The sequence below is a fragment of the Argiope bruennichi genome, chromosome 7 (genome assembly GCF_947563725.1).
Source record: "Argiope bruennichi chromosome 7, qqArgBrue1.1, whole genome shotgun sequence".
NCBI lineage: Eukaryota > Metazoa > Arthropoda > Arachnida > Araneae > Araneidae > Argiope > Argiope bruennichi.
Window position 1 is genome coordinate 81,463,647 of NC_079157.1, and position 24,078 is coordinate 81,487,724.

At 29.8% G+C, this 24,078-nt stretch overlaps 1 protein-coding gene across 5 annotated transcripts in view; it reads left to right on the forward strand.

The window, feature by feature from the left end:
• LOC129975618 (neurogenic locus notch homolog protein 1-like) overlaps positions 1 to 24,078 on the forward strand; it is a 74,021-nt gene that overhangs the window by 42,891 nt on the left and 7,052 nt on the right. For all 5 annotated transcript variants that reach the window (XM_056088696.1, XM_056088698.1, XM_056088699.1 and 2 more), the window contains 14 exons: positions 1,978 to 2,220; positions 4,562 to 4,678; positions 6,689 to 6,814; positions 8,341 to 8,454; positions 10,466 to 10,588; positions 13,051 to 13,182; positions 13,803 to 13,946; positions 15,309 to 15,443; positions 15,912 to 16,051; positions 17,271 to 17,323; positions 19,307 to 19,470; positions 20,800 to 20,979; positions 22,889 to 23,029; positions 23,179 to 23,245. In XM_056088696.1, coding sequence (XP_055944671.1) covers positions 1,978 to 2,220; positions 4,562 to 4,678; positions 6,689 to 6,814; positions 8,341 to 8,454; positions 10,466 to 10,588; positions 13,051 to 13,182; positions 13,803 to 13,946; positions 15,309 to 15,443; positions 15,912 to 16,051; positions 17,271 to 17,323; positions 19,307 to 19,470; positions 20,800 to 20,979; positions 22,889 to 23,029; positions 23,179 to 23,245 — 1,879 coding nt within the window. The remainder of the gene's footprint in view (positions 1 to 1,977; positions 2,221 to 4,561; positions 4,679 to 6,688; positions 6,815 to 8,340; positions 8,455 to 10,465; positions 10,589 to 13,050; positions 13,183 to 13,802; positions 13,947 to 15,308; positions 15,444 to 15,911; positions 16,052 to 17,270; positions 17,324 to 19,306; positions 19,471 to 20,799; positions 20,980 to 22,888; positions 23,030 to 23,178; positions 23,246 to 24,078) is intronic.

A 24,078-nucleotide genomic window follows, 5' to 3' on the forward strand; every position in this document is an offset into this window, starting at 1 on the left:
TGCGTTATTGTTTATAACTATAGATGAAATTTACTTATGATTATTTTATTAAAATTATCAAACATAAAGAAAATCTTCTGAGAAATTTTGAAGAAGAATTCCTGTAAAGCTTAAAAGAGGAAACATTTTAATTTTCATGTGGAGAAACAGATTTGATTATAATTAAGAAATTTTTCCTTATAAAGTTGCACTGTGCTTTATAGATTGATAGCAGCATTTCAAGTTGTTATCATCACTTTGAAGCAAAGTTAATCGACATAATAATTTTGTGCATAGGGCAAAATTTAAGGTGAATAAATTAATGCTGAACGCATCAGGGAAACAATGCAATGCATATTTAGGTAATAACAGATAAATATTTATTTATATGTTTTGCTAATGCGATAAATAGATTAATTCATTTTTATTACACTTGAAATGGTAAAGAATTAATTGTAGGAAGTCAGAAAGTCTCGACCAAAATAGGGAGAAAGTTAAATCATAATTTTCTTGCCACTGAAAGGTAGCTCAAGTAAGGCTTAGTATCTCTTAATCATAATATATAATTTTTTTACTAGAGAGTTTCCAATATTGCATTCTCTTAAAATTAGGGGTTGAAGAAAAAATTTTCAACTCCCAATTTTGATTGCATTTTAATAACAGCATGTGATTTTTTTGTTGAAAAACTCTCATCACTTACATTCCATTCAACTGTCTTTCAGCCATACTGCTTCCAAAATTATGGAATCAGAGGTGTTAATAATGTAAAGGGATGAATCTTTGTTGTTGTTTTTTACGTATCCAGAAAAACACTATTAGCATTTGATATTATATGATTTCTCCATAATATTTCTTGATATTCTGAATCTCATATCATATTGGAAAGATGTTGCAACAAAGCCATTGGGTATTTTGTACTAATAGAATCTGCATTTGCCTTCCGATTTTCCAATAGAATTTTTCTTAATATTCGTTTTTCTGTCTCAGGGTCAAATTACCATAGTGACTAAGATAGTTGCCTTTTCAGAGATTGACACAGATATAACCTTTATTCCTCTAGAACATGCTAGTTATAGAACAAGATGAAATTGCTTGCTTAAAGTTTAAAAAAAAAAAAAAAAACCTTTTTCTAGTTGAATATTTATCTCGAGAAATCGTAACCTTAAATTTAACTACTCTTTCTTGAAAGTGAGCCATTAATGTGCTTATAGTTCAGAGAGAGGCACATTATTTCTTTCCGAAATTATGAAATACTCTTTGCGAAAATAATTGTTCCATTTCAGAAAGTTCAGGAGATCTTTTTACTATTCCAAAGAAAAAAGAGAATGGACAACAGACATTTCCAGATTATGCGCTTGATACTTATTAAATAAAATATTTTTATACATCTAAATTTAATAATTAGATTGATAGTATAATGCTATTGATATTTATCTGAATTTATTAAGAAAATGGAAAAAAAGTAAACAACCTTTCTGCATTGCATATCCCTAGGTATTATTTAATTTTCTTTAAATAAAAAGAAATCGCATTGTGTTTGGACATCATTTAGTTATCAGTAAATCATGTCCTCAATACTTCTTCATTAGACATAGAAGGTTCAGAAGCCCTTCAATAATAAAAATTGTAATAATAAAAATTAGTTGAATAAGTATTTATTTTATTTTTATGCATTCTTCATTCCATATGTTAACCCTTCTAATTTATAAAAAAAACAATTTTAGTTTGTACTAATCTCAGTGCATTAATGGCATCTGGATCTATTCCTATTTTATTTCATGGCAGACAACGTTGCGCCATCTGCTGGGGCATTGTAAAAATAGCCGTTCAAGCATTTCAGTAACTGAAAATTTAAACAATGTATAGAAATTCGCAATAAACAAACAGTGTTATTTTGAAGGAAAAATGGCATATATTAATTGGCTTCTAAATATTCCAAATAATGGAAGGTATAAGAACTAGTTTTATTAAAGATTATTTACCTCTGTCCTTTTTCAGGAGTATGCGATATTAATCCGTGCCAAAATGGGGGAACTTGCAAGGAGGAAAACGGAATCGCAAAGTGCGTCTGTCCTTCTCCGTACACAGGAGAGAACTGCACAGATACTAATTGGTGCACGGAAGGTGAAGGTAAAGAACTTTGCGAAGGAGGAGGTTGTACGTTTGACTTACAGGCCAAATTAGGTCGCTGTACATGTGCAGAGAATCAGTATTACAATTATGAGAGAAAACAATGCGAAGGTAATTTTTTATGTAGTGTAAAAAAATTCTAGAAACTATTTTGTATAGAAAAACAGAGTCATATCTGTTCTTGATAACGCATTAAAAATATTACCACAGACACTTTTTAAATTTATTAAACTGATTTTTTGTACTTATATATTATATATATCGGAATATGTGTATTATGTAAAGCATGCAATGACTCTTTGATTAAAATATATAAAGCCACTGTGCTCTCTAGTTGGATTACGGCTGCAAAATTTATGGATCTGCAAGAAAAGGCGTTTTAAAAGAACTGGATCCTGTTCATCACACAGCACTTATATTGTGTTCAGGGCCATTTAAGACATCTCCTGTGAAAAGTCTTTATACCGAATGTTATGAACCTTCCCTTGATGTAAGAAGACGAATGCTGTCTTTGAGCTATTATTTTAGAATTCAAGAAATTTTTTACAAGAATCCAAAATTTTCTTTCAGAAAATCTGCTTAACCTACACATAAGTCCCCAGCTGGTAAATGGCTTTCGACCTTGAAAAAATCTTAATATGCAATTTTTAAACCAGTTCAACATTTTTAACAAATCTGAGACAACACAAATTACTTATCAGCAGATTTTTCTTCCACAGACAGACAAATACAAAGACTTTCTTCCGATTTATACCAATGGGTCATGATCTAATCATGTCTTTTTCGCGCTGTTGTCTTACCAGATTCATTCATTTCTTTTACACTTCATTTCTTTTGTTCAATTTTTTACGGCAGAAACAACTGCTATTTTATATACATTATTATTTATACCGACTCTCTAAATGTTGGACAATCACTAAAATCATTTTATCTTCATCCTTATAACCATAATTTGATTTTAAAAAATTTTAAAAATCTGACTTCTTGTGATTTTACTATTTTATTCTTTTGGATATCCTCTCATGTAGGAATTCTGGGCAATGAGCAGGCAATAGTATTCAACAGTATACCAATAAAAATAGGCAATAGTAGGCAATAATAGGCAACAGTATAAGCGACTGTAAGCGACTTAAATAAGCACACTAAAATGCTTCTTTAATTCAAATAGCAAGCTCAGTGGGACCTTGAAACTAACAATAACCTAATGTACAACCATGGTTTCATGTACAACCTCATGTACAACCATGGTTTTCATTACCGAATCGAAAAGCAGACGCAGTGTTAACTCGTTTACGCACTGGGCATACTAGATTAACCCATCTCCACTTGTTGCTAGGTGAACAACCACCTCTATGTTGTCAGTGTGACTGCCAAATGTCTGTCCAACGTATATTGTCAGAATGCAAAAATTTCAATGCTCAGCGTTTGCTATTTTTTCAAAGCACGATCACTCCATTACCTTTCTTACTTGGTAAGACAACACATGCTCAAATTCTTGCATTTTTAAAGTCTGTCAAATTTTATGTACTCATTTAAACTTGTTTGTTTTTGGGTATTTTTGTACACTATCTGTTTTTGATTATTGTACATTGATAGGATTTCAACCTTAGTTTGGCGCAGCATAGTCTAAACCATGGCTCTTGCTTCAGAAAAATCCAAACAAACAAACAAGCATGCTATGAGTATTGGAAATCTTGTTCATAACAGAGAGATTAAAATGCATTTAAGTTTACGCATAATATTCTGGTTTTTTTTGCACAACAACGGTTAACATTTTTACAAATCACTATTAGGATTATAGAAATTAATTAAAAGCTATTTATAAAAAACATATTTAATGAATTTTTAAATTAGCAATTGATTGTTTAATTAAAATATTTTTGTTTATTTTTCAAAATCCTCTATTAGGGACGAAAATTGAAATGGATCGTTTATAAATTAATTATTTATTCTTCCAAAATTAATTTTAAAAAATAATAATGCGAGTGAACAAAATATTCTTTATTCCGTATTATAGACATTGAACATTTAATAGCCTTAAAATAAATAAAACATCAAGAGGATGAAAGAAAGCTTCAAGTGCGTAATCCTTTTTAAAATTGTATTATATTGGGACTAGATAATTCCAATTTACAGGTCAGCAAATGATTAACATAATTTAAAAAAGATTACCCAACTGATTTGTTTTTTTAGAATCATTTTATTGTTGGTTTATTCTCTTAATTTATATAATTCCTTATAACTTGTTTATGAATTATAAAACGTCACCTTTTACTAAAAATATCTAACTACAAAAAGTATTTTCCTAGACAAATGTTTATACAAATGCAAAGTGTTTACTAAAAACATATTCACATTTTTTCCTTTCATCACCTTCCAATAATTCTATTTAACGATACCAGAAATTTTATTTACATTTGAAATATTATAAATATCGCAATTTTTATTTCAGTTGTGGATCTGTGTCCATTTATGGCCATAAAATGCAATGAAGCAAACAACGAAGTGTGCAAAAATGGAGCTTGTCAATGCAAAGAAGATTTTATCCTGAGTGGTAAAAAATGCGTGCGTAAGTAAAAGAAAATGCATTGTATTTAAATTATTATACGTTTCGTTTGAAGATGACCATAGAATTTTATGTTGTTTGTACTGTTGTAATTTTCACACTACTAACTGATTAATACTTCGAAGTTTTTTTTAAAAAATTGCAGGCCCTTATATACTAGTAAAATAGTGGGTATATATATTGTGGTCTAAATGAAAGCAACACTAGATCTCAACAATTTCATGCATACATTTTCAGTTCTTCATAATTAAATTCATATTACCTTATTGCTTGGGAGAGTTTATATTAATTATTGCCAATTAAGAATATTCATCACTGCACAGCTTAAAAAATATCGTTTTTTTTTCGTGAAAACTACGTTATTGAGTGTTGCTTCATGGATCGAGTTATTTCTATAACAACCGTAAAGCACTTACAGCAGCATGTTCTCATGCAAAAATGTCACATGTGTAAAAATGTCACTGAGTGATTCCCATTAAAGGGAGAAAAAAGTGAAACCTCAGCTAATCCAAGTTTCTGTAGCTATTCTACGTTTGCTCCTTCTGTGACACTACAACTGTCTATTCGGTATTCTGTTTTAACGACACTCGTTATAGAATGTGTCCTGTTAATGCGTCTAATATGAAAATTGGATGCATGAAGTCAAGTAAAGGTATGAAAAATACCTCTTTAAAGAAACCTCATTAGAAAATAAATCGCAAGGTTTAGATCTGGAGACCAAGACATCGATGGCATATCATTTGACTCAGCATGGCCGATCCAGCGATAGGGTTGACGATCTTCCAGGTACTGATGCACGTTGTTTTGCTATTGTAATGAAGCTCAGCAACTGCAGAATGAAGTCGGGTACCATTTTCTTTCATTGAGTGAAGAACCAGAGCATGTCTCGGTAAATGAAGCAATTAATAGCTTTACTATGAAGAAAATAGGATAACAAAACACGACTGTCTGAGAAAAAGCTGAATTATGGAGAATCACGCTATTATTCAATTATTCCATGTGCAGTCAGTATCCGTATTTCCAAATCGCAAATTATGGCAGTTAACTTCGGCACATACGTGAGAATTGGCTTCATTCTTAAGTCTGTTTGCAAAACCTGTAGCTTATGAAGCCAATCCACACAGAAATCTTTACGCAATGGTTTAATTGAAAGTTTTATAACATCTGAAATGTGTATGTCCGCAACTCAAGCCACATCGTTGTTTGAAGTACATTCATTTCTGACTCGCACAACGTATTAATTTTTTGAGACTTCGTAAAATATTTCACAAACTCTTTCAATCGTTTCGAATCATTCGAAGCATAGCTAGATATTAAAAGGTTGAAATTTATCGAGTTCCTAACTATTACATCTTTTATATCTGCATTTATGGGATATAGCAACTATTCATAAGCTATGACATATTTTGCTAATGTTAAAAGACAAAAGGCAAATTTTAATGCAATGATAAGTGCCAATAGATTATTAATCAAAATTTCCTGGCATGAATTCATATTTGGGGCAACATCTGTGAAAATTTCATATTCATTTAATAGGATTCGTACTAATCAAAATACTTATTTCCATGACGTAAAGGTGGCCCCCTGAGTTGGAAGCGCGTCCAGCTTTTGAATCGTTTTTGGTGGATGTTTTTCTCGAATTACCATTCATAATATTTAGATGTCTGGAACCCCTCTCTTGTTAAGATTATTAAAAAAATTTATGGTTTCAGTAAATGAGTTTTTAAAATTAAAGTAATGCAATAAATGACCATACAATTTGGACATGGATTTGTTAAAGTTCTTTTTCAAAAATTTGATTTCTTTTTTGAACGTATCATGTAGTATAAGAAAAATATCATTTACTTAAGATTGTTATATTTAGCACATTTTCGTGGGTTTAAAATCTGGCGCACTAGCGATAAAGTGAAATGTAATCAACAGCATATGAAAATCTAACTAAAGTTAATAATAATTCATTTAATATTCCGTGCAACAATAAACAATTTTAATAATGACGAGTAACCCTTTCAGCCAATTTCTGTGCCTTGCATCCCTGCGGCGAAAATGAAGAATGTGAAGACATTGAAAGTGATCCAGGATATGTGAAATGCAAGTGCAAGAAAGGATATATTTTCAATGGAGAATATTGTATGGAAGGTAAACCCTGCATTCGTTTGTTTATTTTCTAATATTGGGATTTAGTTTAAGTGAAGCTAAGCTTTAATATTGCAGCTATTTTTTGAAGTTTAATAAGAGCTCCTTTCGAATTGTGTCAAATCTATGCATTTCAATCAAAATGTGTAAAAAAATTTTTTAAAAAAACCCATTAAATTAAAACTAATCCAGATATTAAGAATATAGAAATTGTGAAACTTGGGTAGATAGGTATATCTTAACTTAGGTATTTAACTCTCTCGTTAATGAAAAGCCAAAAACGCACATTCAGAGTAACTACGATGGGCACCCTAGATGCCTGGATATTCCTTTTGGTTAAGATTTGTTAAAAGATTTCCAGAGGAACGTACTTTGCTCATTAAAGACGCTTACTTTTTATTGGTTCGGGAGACAGGAAATTTCCTGAGAACACTCAAAGGATGTTTGAGACTTCAGTTATTTTGTATAACCAACTCTTTAAGACTAAATGGATGCTGAGGAGACGCATCCCCTTAGACGACATAGAATTTGTCTTATCTTTGAAAGAGAAACTTAGACCTTAGAGTATTCAGAGATACCTGAATTTAACAGATTTTAGGGGTGCGAAGATCAAAATAGTACCATTCCTGCATATAGGTATATATTGTGTAAATTTCATGTAATTTTGTGAAAATCTTTGTGTCGTATAAGAAAAGAAATCACTTGGGGAAACTTGGGATTTTTTTCTTTATAAACCTTGAAATCTTCTTAAACATAAATATCATTTTTATGAAATTACATGCACAAATTGTGCATGGCAAACAAAAATTCTTAGCAGCATTCTGTATGAGAAGAGATTTTAAATTATTTTCTGGCCAGTTTCCTAAAAGCTCACTGATTGAATCTTCACTGAAAAATTTGAATTAAATGCATTTTTTATATAAATGAATTTCAAGAATGTTTCGTCCAAACGTTCTAGAGAAATTCAAAAATAAAATGCTTAAATCCACAAGTGTTGGGTTACTTTTGATCAGTTGCTTTAAGCAACATGCATAACTAAAAATCATGCGTAATGTTTTGTAGTAGATCGCAGGACATGGTTGTAAATTTTGACAAGGAGTTATTTCTTGGGCAGTATGTGCTCAATCGGAGAAAATAGTTTCAAAATTTTTATTAGATTTTTTAAGCAAAAGTTAAGTGGAATTTTAATATTTCCTTCAAAACCTCGAAAACATATTTCTGTTCCCTTCTTTCCTTAATAACCTTGGAGCTGAACTATAAATCATCCTGTAAAGTTTTAATTATAGAAAGAAGCAATACAATATTTTTTTTAAAAATAGAGTTCCAGTTTCCATTTTTTAAAAATATCTATTATAACAGCTACATAGCAAAAATTTATTTCCGCTCAAGGTTTTATTTTCATAACGATTAAGTCAGTAATCTTCTTCGAAAACATCTGTACCTCCATATTGTAGATGAAATGCATGGAATACATTGTATAATATTTTGAATTTATGAAATAGGACAATAAAATATTTTTTTTTATTTAGGAAATGTGTGCAGTATTCCAAGCATCTTGAAATGTCAACAAATGTGTGATATTGACACAGAAAGCTGTGCCTGTTATCCAGGATTCACTCTGCAACCGGACAGCAGAACTTGTGGTAAGAATTTTAGAAATGTTATTAAAAGCTTAAGAAATGAAATGAAAATAAGATTTATCTCTCCCAAAATAAAGTGATTCGCATTAGTGTGAGACAATATTTCACTATACAGCAAATAATAATTTAACAAAAATAAACTTCCTAAAAGCTACGCACAATTCATGCAAACAATAATCATTTTAATCATTGATTTCATTTTATAAATTTCTTTAATTCGTTCTAAATAAAAAGTTAATAAAATTATTTATAATTTCTTCCAATTATTATTATGTGAGAACATGATGGTGTTTTGATTTGGGGGTTTTTGGAGCCACAAAATGCAAGGGCAGAAAATTGGCGATTTATCGCTTTTGAGGTATTAATTTTTCAGTTTTTAGAGTCATTAAAAATGATAAAGAAGGTTGTCACTTTTCGCTACCACGAGGCATGAATGTCCGGCATGTACCCGATTCTCCTATCTGCCCAATAAAGGACAGGGTCGTAAGAAGTTATCGCCAGAAGAAGCACAAAGGAGATTAACAAGAAACACCACTGGGAGGTATCGAAAGTTTATATATATATATATATATATATATATATATATATATATATATATATATATATATATATATATATATATAAAATTTCTTTTAATTTCCAATCTTTCTAGCCTGTGAAAAAGTTTTAGAGCTTAAATGATTTTGAGATTTAAAAAAAAACCGTTATCTAAATATTGTCTTATGCGAAATCTAATAGTCACTTAAAAGATGAGAAATATGAGTCATGTGATACATATGGTGTTATTTTTCAGTCGTATTGATACCACGTGACTTTAAAAAATATTGTTCACACATGATAACTTGAAATTTGTGATAGCAGATTTCAATTTTTCATTTTTTGATTTTAGAACGCAATTTATATGTTTTGCTTTATTTATATAAGGAGCACAGTTCTTGACGTTATACTCCTTTAAATACATCAGTGACTACTTCGTGACTCGCCTGTGGCTCTCATCTGCTATTCTAAATGTACCAAACCATCTATCTAAACAAATGACATCTTTTCAACTATAATTATAAGATAACAAAGAAAGGATTGTCTAATTAGTTAGTGGTCAGATGAAAGTCGTGGAACGAATGCACTGGATTCCTTTATGTCTTTGTCCTTTTAAAATTTAAAATACTCAAGAAAACTATTATAGAAATACAAGAAAGGGCAATTTACTACGTAACAAACAAGCAGTTGCGCTCTAGTTCCAGTAATTCTTTGTCGATGAATCATACTCCATTCCATTCTTTCAGTTTTCCGTCTCATTTATTTGCTGTTGATTCAGCTTTTGTTCTTCGTTTAATCCACATATTTTAATAATCGACAATGACCATAAATGATTGTTACATAATGCCCATGAAAGCCTAAAAGGGATCTCTCTCCTTTTATATTTATTTTGTGACGTCTGAGGGGAAAAAAACTCTTTCATAAATGTGGTCTCTGTTTGACTTTTCAATTTAGATTCTTTACACGAAAATTATGTGAATTGCATTTCCGAACTTATAATTCGGAAGAAATCATTTATTTTACATCGTATATAAGCGCACAATTTTATTAAGCTATATATTTAATTATCTGGTTTAATATGCAATTTCAGATCAATGAAATTGAATTTATATGATTTCAACAGATTTAAATCTAATTATTTTAGAATCCTATTTCTGATTATGGAAGATTGATAAATATTTAGGATTTTAATACGTGGCCATTTTGAGAATATTGCTTTATTGAAGTCTTTTTCAGTTATATAAATATGATTATTTTTAATTTTTGATACATTTTTATCACTTTTCTCAACCAAGATAAATTTAAATTGCATGATATTTTATAACAACCCTATAAATAAGACTACACGGGGATTACCTGCAAAATGTTTTCATCTTAATAAAAGCAAAAATATTCTGAAATTTCTTTGCATTAATAACATTTAAAAACAATTACCCTTTAGAAAAATATGAGCTAATTAATAATTACTTATTCATAGTACGTGAAAACACCACTGAACTCTGCTCTGTGAATTGTGGCGTTGGAGACTGTGTTGAGATAGGTGGCAACGACACATGCCTGTGTCCCCCGACACATGTTTTTAATGGATCTACCTGTGTCGGTAAGTTTCTTTTAACTAACAAATATTCATACAAATATTTTTAAAAAATGGGAAATGTTATAAATGGAAACTAAATATAAACATGCATAGAAAAATGTCTATTATTAAAATGAAAAAGAATAAAAAAGGAATATTTATAGCGTGTTAAGAAAAGAGTTAAGAATATTTTTAGAGTATTAGTTTCAAGATAATTACTTTTTATCAATGACTGGAAGTGAAATGAAATGGCATAATAGCGATACATTTTCTTTCTGGTGATATTAATTATGATTTATCTATTCTTTCCGAGGAATCTTGTTTCTATTATTTTTTCTCTGTCTGCACACATTTGGTTTGAATTATTAATCTCAATATTTTAATACAATAACAAAAGTTTTTTTTTAAGTATTGATTCATAATTAATTTCTTCTTTTTATCTTCACTGAGTTTCAAAATTATTTGTTATTATTATAAATTTTTTTCACCTTTTCGCAAATTCCTCACAGGATGGCACCTATTATGTGAAATCATAATTTAATCAATTTTATTGACTAATATGAAAATATAATTTTTTATTTAAATTTTTATCATGAAATATGTGCTATTGTGAATACGTTCAATATAAAATGTATACGAAAATCCACTAATCTAAGAAAAATTGAGATGGAGATGGCTTGTAAATCTTCCGCGAAAAGATTATACACCAAATAGAGCAATGATAACAGAGGGGGTGGACAGAGAGCTAAGTGACGGCATTCTTTAAACAGTACACTATTTCGAAGTAAAAGTAAAATAATGTTAAATTATAGACAGACAAAATTTTCAACTTGTAAATGATATTATTATTATTAACATGTATTCCATTCTTTATAGAAATTCTTACTTTAATAAGTACATGAAACATTTCACGCTATTATGCGATAGGAAATACTCATATACCCGACTGCATATTTTCTAAAGCACTTAGTATGTTATTACCGTCAACTCAGATTAAAATATAGGAAATAATAGCCATAATTATAGGAAATAATAGCCATAAACTCAAAACTTTTTTTTTGAAAAAAAATGATTTCAAATCATTAGTGATCAGTTTGTTTCATCAGTGGAGCAACCTATATTTGTCAATAATAGAAAAATCTTTGCAAGAATTTAGATATTTTTAATATTTCCATTGAAAAGATTGTCTGATGTGTGAAATTGTAACAATATGGTTTTTATAACATCATAATCTCTATTCTTCTGTACGACACGATCCTACGATCTACAAATCCGATTTTGAAGAATGATCTTGGTTTCCTGAAAAAAATTTGTTGAGTTGCTTTTAAGCCTCTTCCTCGAATTTTGAATTTTTGTCTTTCTTCTTGAATTCTTTAAAGAGCAGAATAGGTGACAGTCAGATAGCAAAAGATCGGGAGAATAGGATGCATTTTATATGCTTCTGTTCAACTCTTGAAATTTTCTCAGTGTCTGTTGCTCAATGTCTGGTTTGACGTCGCCGTAGATGAATATCATAGATCTTTCGTTTACTAGAGCCCAAAGGGTTTCTCCCCAATTTAATGAATTGTTCATAGTACTTTCTTGACACGGCCGTTTTGCTTAGTCGGAAGAGCTCAAAGTGAATATATCCGATAAACGACAACATGGCCAAGAACACAACAAAAATTGGAGAACAATCGTTACATGAAATCTCTTCTCTTCACTTGTTATCAAGCATTACAGACACTGCTCTCTAATGGAGAGTTCAAGGAGAGAAACGGTTGATGTAAAGAGAAAGAGAGTGATGCGGCATTCAGGTATCAAACATGGAAATGTGTACAAACCTTTTTAAGTAGTCAAATTATCAGTATTCAATGTTTCCAAGTTCTACTTCATTGTTATTGCAGAGTTTTCTTCCATTAAAGCATCTACAATACCATAATAAATGTCATAACGCCATCCTGATCTTGGCTAATCTCACAGTATAAAAATCACAGTTCCGAAATCAAGAAAAACTGTTTTTTACAACCCGCAGAGCAAAAGCATAGTATAAATAAGCAACCGAAATTCTTCATGTGTAGTTGAATTGAACCTTTCATTTATCATTAAAATTTAACATAACTCAAAAATTATCTTATTTTATCAATATTCGACGCTCAGAAATACTTTTATCTGTCTTTAAAGTACAAACAATCCTTTGCATTTTCCAATAATATGCATTCTGGAATCTCTTTTGAAAATCGGGTATCAACTTTGGCGATGAACCAATTTATTATATAGGCATTATTTTGAAAATATATATAATGTCATAATTACTTATATTAAGATTCCATATCATTTCAAGCGAAATGTATCGCTGAATTTCCATTCAGACTTAATTTACATTTAAATTCATGTTTGTCCAAATTTCTGATGTATTAAACGTTAAAAATCGAAAATAATAAAAAATAAACGAGGATTATTAATATTTATTATTATATCATTATAATAATTTCCTTTATTTATAGATCTATGTACCGCAAATCAAATTCCAGAAGGACTGTGTCCCGGTAACGCCTGTGTGGTAGATAAAAAATTGGTGTTTAAATGCAAATGTGTCGGAAAATATACCTATGATGACACTGGATTCACTTGCAGAAGTAATTAATCAGATTTTTTTCTTTCGTTTTACTAGCTTAAATTGGTGCTAAATGGCAATGCACATAAATTCAACTATATAATTAGCAGAGGTTAGAGTAAAAATAATCAATTGATTTATCCAATTGATCGATAATTATTACTTATTTTTATTACTAGCATTGATTATTATTAATAGTAACCAAGATTCTTATTAATATTTCAAATTTTCCTATCGATACATATTTTCCAATCAATGCGTACTTCCTATCAATATATTATATGCACTTTCTATCAGTACCTACTTTCCTATCAATATATACGTTCCAATCAATACGTACTTCCTATCAATATATACTATTCCTATATAAACTTCCTATCAATGCAAATTTGTATGTGTTGATGAGGGGTGTGCTATATTTATTTTATCTAGCTTTTTTTTCTTTTTTGATATATCGAAATTAAGGATAAACAGTCATAATTCCGAAAACGGTTTTCTTTGACTTGATAAGACTTAAGCGTGAAATATCATCCATCTCTTGAGGTCGAAGTTTTTGAATGATTGCAATATTTTCTTGCTCAATATTTCATTACTGGGAAAGTAAAATTCGATGTTAATTCATACATTTTCATTTTGTTTCAGAAAAATTTATGTGCACTGAAGGAGCAGGCAAAGAAATTTGTAAAAAGAGAAACGCTATCTGCATGGAAGATTTTGATCATCCTGATGGTTTCTTGTGTGAGTGTGGGAAAGGGTTAGGCATGGATACAGATGGAACATGTAAAAGTAAGTCTGAGAATTTATCAAAATAATTCAAAATATTTCAGAATTGTTTACAAATTAATTATTAATATTTGTAGTTTTTTTTCTACACAATATCTGTTATCTTTTTTTTATCTATAGCAGCTGTACACCGCAATATTTATGTGAAGTTACAAATTTCGCCATAAAGCCGTTTACTTATGCGTTCCTTTGATTAGAAATCTGTGCACTTGATATTAAAACCGATATTTAAATATGTATAAAATATTTTACTAGTTATTATTATATAGATAAAACAATATATTTCAGTAATTAAATTTACTTATAAATAAAATATCTGATTATAACTTTTAAACATTTTTCAGCAAAAGAATATAAAGGAGAAATATGCTAGTATGTTTTAAATATATCAGATGTGTTAAATTTGTATTTCCTAGTTGATTTTAATTATTTTTCAACAAAATATCAATTATATGCTCAAATGTTGTAAATATTACAATTAATTTGACTTCGAAGAACTCTATTGATTTCATTTTCGTTGGTAAAAAAAAGCTTTAATAAATATAAAAAAATGAACGGACATATGACTCAAAATGAGTTCTGTTGAAAATGTGTGAGTGACAATAGGAGCCGCGATCCTTTTATTTTGCAATGATTTGTAGCCCCGACTTAAAATGCGTTCTCCAGCATGAAGCATTGTTTGCACAAGTTGTGCATATTTACTTGTAATTAATTTATGACTTAAATTTCTCTCATCAAGTTTCCAAAATGTATTAACGGTCCAGTATGAATTTCTCATTCTATATTGGTATTTTATTTTAAATAACTGAAGTGAACTAAGAAGAAGACTTAAGAAGCTTCAAAATCTGCATTTTCATACGTATTGTATATGCTTGAGGTATTTAGAAAGTTTAGAGCAATATATATTCTTTTAAGGATATTGAATAATGGAGGGCATCCTTAGAGAAACTTGCTTCGATAAAGCATTTTTACATTAATAATTTAAATATTTTTATATATATATATATATATATATATATATATATATATATATATATATATATATATATATATATATGTGTGTGTGTATACAGTTGTATTTGATAAAGGTTATATAAGTTATAATAAAAGTCATATATAGATCTTTACGTAAAATGCAACGATTTGCATGCAAAATAATTATACTGCTTCAGTTAAGTTTTTCTTTATTGCAAACATTTGCTGACATGCATTTATTTTAATAAGTTATGTTGAAAGAATGCTGAATTATTGTCGAGATTAAATTAACTACTTCAAAATATTTTCTCATTTTGATATTGCTTGAATTATCGCACTCGAAAGACTCAGAAATGTTAATAATGAACTTTTTTATATATTATTCCATAGGAAAATGTGACCTGGATTCTCAAAAAAAAGAGTGCAGTCGAAAAGGAGCTATTTGCGATATGGACGGATATGAAGCTCTTTGTAGATGTCCTCCATTATTGACGCTCGGCCCGGATGGTCGATGCTCAGACTTAGGTATATGCTTTACATTTTTTTTTTTTTTTTCATATTCGTGCAAAACATTACATGCTTTTATATCCATAATTTGATTTATTACTAACACTTATATTAATAATTATCCACAGCAGAGTGGTAATTGAGCAGAATTTCGAACCTGCGTATTCTTGTTTAATATAAGTTTTTTGTTCGAAGCTGTTTTTAACAAGATAACAACATTTTTAATTTGACTTTGCTGTTCTTAACAAGAACTTTAAGGTTGATTTTAAAAAAAAGGAGATTCCCTCACTTTTTTCATTCGTACCATAAAAAATGGATGTATTAAAAATTTCTTCAAAAATCAGAAGACACTCATTTCAGTTTCAAAATGTATTATTTTCACAATAATTGATACATATTGCATGCACCCTTAACTGATAAATAGTTTCTAAACTTTCATCTTTTAATTATCTAAACTGGATGTAAAGATTCAATCTTATTTTCTAGTGAACGCATCCTACAATGGGGAACTTCTTCTTTCCCTTGAAAGATATTCGACAAAGAAACTGTTGTCACCTGCTTCCCATGCCGGAACTCAAGATGGCTCCATCGACATGAATGCAATCCGTCAGGACCTCAGAGCATCAGTGAGTAAATATAAGCACTATCACGACTTGTGAAAAAACACCTCTTATCTCATCCGAATAACATTACTTCTGATTTCAATAAATGAAAGCAATGTAGAAGCGATCGATAATTAAAAAGATTTAGTAATAATCACACATGCGTAATCTAAACAAAGAGGTTTAACTGCTGATTTTTAATGTTGTAGAAATGGCTGAAAAATGTTAGACATCATCCTATTGTGTGCTGGTGTGTCTATATGCCTAATAGACAGTCAATAAATTATACAGAATTTTGAGAGATAAATAAAACTTTCTTTTATATTTTTGTCAATCGTATGTGCGAGATTATTTTATGACTACATCTGCAGTTCCGTGTCAGATATTGGCATCATTTAGGAGTTCAAAATGCACATTTGCACGATAGATTCAGTCAAAATGCTAGATTCGTGAAAAATTAACATCTTTTTAACTATTATTCGCTAATGCCATGCAAGACAATTGCACCCTTACTCAAAGCCAATAATTTTCTTCTCGGGGAGGGGTACGTGAGAGTATGCGGGATAGTTTTTCTTAAACCACCAACACTATTTTTCTTATATTATTTTTATGTCCAGCTCGCTTTTATCATTTACGTGTGTTTCTTTAAAACTTGCATTATAACATGATATATATATATATATATATATATATATTGTACAAGTAGTTTACAGCTGTAGAAAAAGAACAGTAAAGTGCATTCCATATTTAACTTAAATTATGAATTTATTGTCTAATCCTCACTAGAATGGGAACTAAGAATTCTTAAGCCAACCCGACCTACCCGCAGGCCTATAATTAAATTGAATGACCAGAACGTCATTCAAGATAGACAGGAATTAGGGATGGCTCCTGCGGGCATTTCTAATCAAGGTACAACCCCCCCCTCCCCCTCCCGTAAGAGGCATGTTTCTTATCAGCTGGAGATGACTCGACACCACATCGCTACCACCAAGATGAGGAGAACAAACCAACATGCTGGAATTTTGAAGTGCCCACGGAGAAACAGAAATAAGAGATAGTTTTTGAAATACATATTCAAGGATTTAAATAACTAAATAAACAATTTCTGCATAAAATTTTGTGAAAAATTATACGTGCAGTTTGCTTAAATTTAAAAGCTTAATTAAGAAAAAAAAACCGATAAAAGACGTGAACGTATTCGTCTTTCAGTTATTTGCTATATGTAGATTTTTTTTTTCAGATGCATGTATTGTATGGAAAGAAATATCAGTTTGCAGACGTGTGGAATTGCAGGTAAATGTTTTTTTTATTTTTAATTGATTTTTACATATGAGTACAGAAATACAGAACTAATTTTAAACATAGTGAAATCTTTCATAATTTGATAAGAATGTATTCCTTTCTTTTTCTTGTTGACACACCACTGCTTTACTTTAAAAAAATATCTTGACGACGAATTTTTATGGATATTTGTTATTCTTCACTTGAACTTTTTTTCTAATATTTGTTAAAATTAATTTTTACTAAAAAATTCGAAATTTTTAATTATTTTCTTATAGGCTATTGGTTATTCTTAAAGTAAATAATCTACGTCTCTAGCTAGCTTATTTGTTCATAGCGCTCTTGATTTCAGAGAGAACGATTTATCCTACTTCGCAAATATCTTAGTCAAATTTTGCTAGAGAAAGCGTAGAATGATTTTTCCAATTTTTTTTCCCTCAAAACCTTATGATTTTTATTGTTAAAAAATGTCTTCTTTAAATTAAAGAACTGTTTTCTGCAAGTATTGCCAGATTTATTATAACTATTAAAATTTATTATAACTTTATTTTATTAAAAAGATTAATGGATTCAGGACACATTTGGCATTTCAAGTAAGCAAATTAAACGGTAAAAATGCTCGAAGCTGGTTAAATCCTGCTCGCTCTGTGTAGTGGAGATGCTTTAGAAATATTTAATAACAACAATTTCGTAGTTGGTAAATCTCCTTAAGAATACTAACTACCAAATGTGTATATTTTTCTTATACTTAATACCACTATTTTGTGGAATCAAATTTTATCGCCCGCTTTATTTTTGATTCAGATTTTATGTTTTTTGTCTTATTCCCAGTCAGTGAAATTTCTAACAAATTTAAAAATCCTTGGGAAGATTAAGAAATTAGCCATTATACAAAGAATGTAAAGAGATGCCATTTTACAATTAGAATTTTAAGATGGAAGCAGTAAATGCTTTACATATTTTGAAATTTTTGTACAAAATTATTTCTTTTTGACAACGTTATCTTTGTTATTTTCTCTATCCTGTAGAAAATTCACGTGGCTTGGTGGTAAGAATTTGAGACCGTTGTATTTTAGTCGCAAAACCAAGTTTCACTAAATAACAGCGATTGTAGAGAAACAGGGTCTTATTAAATCCGTAGGGGCCAAATATCCTCTCGCTGATGTGGAGCGACAGGGAATGCTGATGCAGTTGAGGGTTTCATCGTTTGGCCAAGATTAAAAATTACATGATGTGTTTCGAAATGCTCCCAAGTTATTTAAACATGACATGCGTTTAAATAAATTGAATTGGCTTATAAAATTTCAGAGATTATAGATGAGACGAAATAAAACACCAGGACTAAAAATGACATCACATTATATTTCCTTCGGATTATCTCTTAATGGAGATGAGATCCAAATTGCCTGTTATAATGAAATCTGCTGCAAATTTCTACAAGCTGCTTATTGATAATAATCTACTTAAAGAATTAGCTCACATTTTTGCAAGAATTTTATTCTGAATACAAGATAAGAAAGAAATGTAAGAATTTTGTTAAATAAAAATATCTTTCTTTCTAGTATTCGAAAAGGGTCAAGATTCTTTTAAAAGAGAAAATATATCATTGTTTTTTTCTTAGAATCATCTGTACTGTAGAATTATTGTTGCTATTTTATATAATGAGAGTAATGTGTTTACTGCATTATATGAAGACTTAATTAACAGCTGTTAAAATAAACGTCAAATTCACCAACTGCTGCGCACTTAAGATGTAAATCATAGGATTTATCCAAAAGTTCATTATATGATGCTTGTGAACACATAGTAATTGCGTAGTTTTATCTATTGCGTTAATGAAACCAAAACTGATCATTCGAATTGACAACATTTTCTGGAGAAATATTTTCAAAAGTTGAGAAAAATTACATACACACACACAAAAAAAAGCATTTTACAGCATATAAAGAATTTTTGTTGAACTTTTTCATTCAGTAATAACATCTTTCTTCACAGCATTGTGAATAAGAAACTGAAATGCCTAATAGAATTGAGGTTCCAGTCGGATCCACATGATCAGGTGAAATTGATATTCGATTCGAATTCTTGCTTGTCCGTTGATAAAGATACCTGCTTCATACCACCAAAGTTGTTGATTGACAAGGACAGCCAGAAAACAGGTACAGTGCCTATCTGGAGTTTCTTTCGTGAATAAAAAATAAATGCTTATTGTTTTTAATTAGCTATGCTAATGCCTTGAGTACAAATATCTTACTGATTTACACGAAGACTTAATTTGACATGCGATAAAAAAAATAATAATTCGCTTTTGGGGAAAATGCTCATCGTTTTCTATGAAACAACATTATCTGAGCAATTATCATGATAAGATTATAAATTATGCAAGTTTAAAAGGTGAAATTAATTTCCGTTCATTTAAGTTTAATAATTACGAGTTCAAAGAGCTTCAAAAAAATTCTCTTTTATATTCTTCCGAGATGTATATTAAATATATCTGTGCTTTAAAAGTAAAATGTAACAAGAAGGAGTCGATGAATTTTCGGACTGCCATCTATTATATTTAGTAGGCACTAGAAGATGCGTTTTGCTATAAAAGCTGCTGCTTTCTCAAAAGGAAAAGATGTTTAACTTAAAGAATCTCACCACTTGACTTTTATTCTTGATGAAAATTTAAATCAACTTCTAAAATATTTTTTATTTGATAGTTTTCTTTGTAAAGAAAGCCACATCTAATAATTTAATAATTTAAAAGAATTTCGTCGAACACAATTAAACAAATTTTTGCTTTATTAATGTAGGTATTTTGCATCGAAATATAAGAAAAAATTATTTATGACAAATCTCAGCAATGTTACTTTAACACCAACAAGGTCTGTAATGCAAATAACCTCGTGCGCGTTCTGATATTTATTAAAACATTGAAATTCCTGAAAGATCTTAAATAATGCAAGATGCTCTACAATATAGCTGAGATATTTCGCGATATTGTAAAGCATTCAAGATATTGAACAATATTGTAAAAATGTCTTGTATTATTATTATTATTATTTGGGTAATAAGGGTAATTCTTTAATCAATAACAATTTTCAGTAAAACTTTCAGGAAACTACAAAATGAGTCGTGTAATTGGTATAATTTGTATCAGTTCCAGGTAATTTCAGGGATCTTCTTTTTTTTTTTTTAAATCTTGATATAGCGATCATTAAACGATTTTCTTTTAATACATCTTCATATTCTGTGATGTAAAGTTGCTCGAATGGCATCAGCTTATTTTGCAATGACGATAACAATGAAATTTCTATATTTTATTTTTACAACTGAACTAAGATAGTGATTAAATAACGTTATTTTAGAGTAGTGTTTTGAAGTGTCTCTGCTAATTAGGATTCTTAGTAATTATAAAAATGGCCGAGTCATAAAGAAGTTTAAAATGAACAAAATACTTTTGACTCTCCTATAATTTTTGTTTTGTTTTATTGGCATTTTAGGTACTTTAGCAGAAACAGATCCATGCTTGGAAATCATAAGTAAAGATTATTGTGGACGTGACACTGAATGCAAAAGGAAGCAGGGCCTTAGTTTTGAATGCGCATGCTCGGAAGGATTAGAGTCTTTTAGCTTCTATAAACCTTTAAGCGATCCTAACACTCTCATCCATCACTGCCAAGGTGAGTAACAAAGCCGATTTGCCCTTTATATTTCCTTCCTTGTGGAACAAAATTAACAGCCTTAATTTTTCAAACATTATAACAAAAAGGAAAGAAAGAGAGAAATTGAACTTTTCTTGATTAATAACGAATTGACAGGACATATTTTTCGCAACTGATCATGAATGAATTGGCTCAATTTCATACCTGATGTGAAAAATAAAATAGTTGTTACTGATTACGAAAAATCAGTTAATTCTTTCTGTAAAAAGTTTTTTTTTTTAAAAAAAATGAGGTAAATAGTGTAAGTTGTTCAGTGAAGATTTTATATTTACCAGCCAGATGTTTAAAAACGTACAATTCAGATTTTCCACTGCACCAATAGAATTTTATGTTTCTTAAACGTGTTAAACTAAGGACCTTATCCCTGAATCTGATAGAAAATAGTCATTAATAATTGTTACATTCATTCGGTGGAAAAAACATTCATTCTTTTATTTATCACAATTACATTTCACGTATTTTCACCAAATTTTGTACATACAATTAGATACTTTCATAGCTTTATTAGTAGTTGAAAAGTGTTATTCCATGTTGAACAACATATAGTCATGAACCTCAGTCGAGCGGCACTCATTCGCAAGTTCTTGTTTATTTCTCGTTCTCCTGTTACATCCGGCATGTCGCTGTGGTCTGGTGGTACAATCTCGACTTCAAAACCAAAGGGTTCCAGATTCGAAACTTGATTGCACCGAAGAACCACGGTGTAAGCAGATCTGGTGCACGTTAAGTGCAATGGGGCCAAATGTCTTTCCGCTGGTGTGGTGCACATGTATGGAGAGTTAGGTACTAGTTGACGTATCGTTCTCGTTATCTGCTTGAGAATCAAAGTTTCTATGTCTGTTCCAAAATAGCCCAAGGGTCGCTTTAAAACTTTACGTTAATATAATTAAATTATGCTGTTACAGATAATATACGACTTCCTTTAAAGTATGAATATTCTTTTCTGTTATTGCTTTTGAGAGTTGCAAGGCAAGATCGGAACAAAAGCCACTATCAAATGATCAATGAGTCTCTTGTGCAAACCTCCGCTGCGTCGAATTTGTATTTACAGGTATGAGCATTTTTATCAGGTGTCAGATTCTTCAAGAACATTGCTTTTGTTCTTCTTTCAAAAAAGGAATCATAGTATAGTTGTCAACAAAGTATTTCTTGCACAAATTTATTATTGCTTGCACAACAAGAGATTCCATCAGAACGGTTTTATTTTATGATTCAAAACGTCTTCTTATTTCCATGATGATTACAGCATTTGCATAATCCAAAGTGTTGAATAAGTAAATTCCCTCTTAGAAGTGAGTAAGTTCAAAATGCTTTCATACTGTCTTCTTTCTTCTGTCTTCTTCTTCAGATTGCACCTACCGTTGGTTAGGGCTCTTAAAGTGATGTCTTAATAGTGGACAAAAAAAATCTTCTTCCACAATACTATGAAGAATGAAATATTTTGTGTAAGAATTCGATGCATATATCTCCTTAAAATAAAAAATGTGTTTATATCTATGTAAAATTATGTTCACAGTCTAGAGATTACTGACATTTGCTTTGAGTATTGTCAAACGATTATCCTTAAAAAAGGGTTTTGTTTCGTTAGTTTATTCGATCATGGTGATTTTCTGTGAAATAATTAGAATATTATATTGTTTTTATATAATTGCTTGTTAAAATTTCCTCTTTTTATTATACATAATATAAATATTTGTTAATTTCTATTAATTTGATTAATTAATTAAAACCTATAAATAAATACTAGGAAATCACAAAGTATTTTAACATGATTAGGAAATAATAAGTATATTGCAGGTCACGTTTTATACTAATTTTTAATAAACGGAAGTTTTATATAAGTAATGATTTATGTATGTAATTACAGATATCGACGAGTGCAAGCAGAAGACGGCCTGCCCAAACACGACCACTTGCTTCAATGTATACAAAAGCTACCAGTGTATGTGCCTAAAAGGTTTTAAACCCCCGGCAGAAAATTCTGATCTCAAACGAAGTGGATGCATTGGTAAGAGCCACCTGTAATATGTCTAGATTTCAGTTTTATACATTTTAAGTAAAAATCTCATTTATAATGATTGGACCAATTAACTTAATTTATTTTTATTGTGAAATTAAAATGAATAAGAACTGAAATCGTCATTCTTTCCCCTTCAGATATTTGTAATCCAAATCCTTGCAAGCATGGAAAATGCGAAATAATCGGAGATGTTTACGGTTGCAAGTAAGGAAAATTGATAAATTTACTATTTATATACATGTATATATAAATATTTATCCTGAAGTGAACGAGCCACGTTAAGAAAAGGAATCGAACATTTCCACCGAATGAGAATCAAAATTATTATCAGTATTTCAAATAGAGTTTGCAAGATTTAAATAAGTGTTACAAATAAAATGTTAAAAATCTCTTAATAATTATCCTCATCACTTCATCTGAGTAAATGCTACGGTAACCGTAACCCTATTTATTTATATATTAATCAAATTCAAATATTTTCTTATATGAGAGTTTAGAAAAGTGATAATTGAGAAAGAAATTGAAATATAAACCAGAAATAGAATAAAAATCATTTACTATTTCATTCAACAATTTTCGTTTGCGCGTAGTTCGCTTCGAAATTTGTGATTTCTCAACTTTAAATGTAAAATGTATTATACTGATTGTTATTATTTAAAATTGCAAAAAGAAAAAGAAAAAATTTATCAATTCACTATAAATATACTTTTGCAACACACTGAATAAAAATTAATGAAATCAATTTAGTAGAATTTATTTTATTTCGTCATTAAAAGATGTACAATCCTTAAAAAACTTTCCCTATAAGATTTTGCAGTGTCTAATGTCTTTAGATTTATAACTGGAAATCAGGATTACCACATTTCACGTCCAGATCCAAATGATACCATTTATAATCGTATCTGTTATTTCTTAGAAGTTGTTCTGGTGGAATTTCTATGTGATTGCAAAGTTAGCATTATTATTAGAAACATTACTTATGTATAACCCATTTATTATAACTGAATGTTGACAAATGGGAATAACTGACTGGTAGT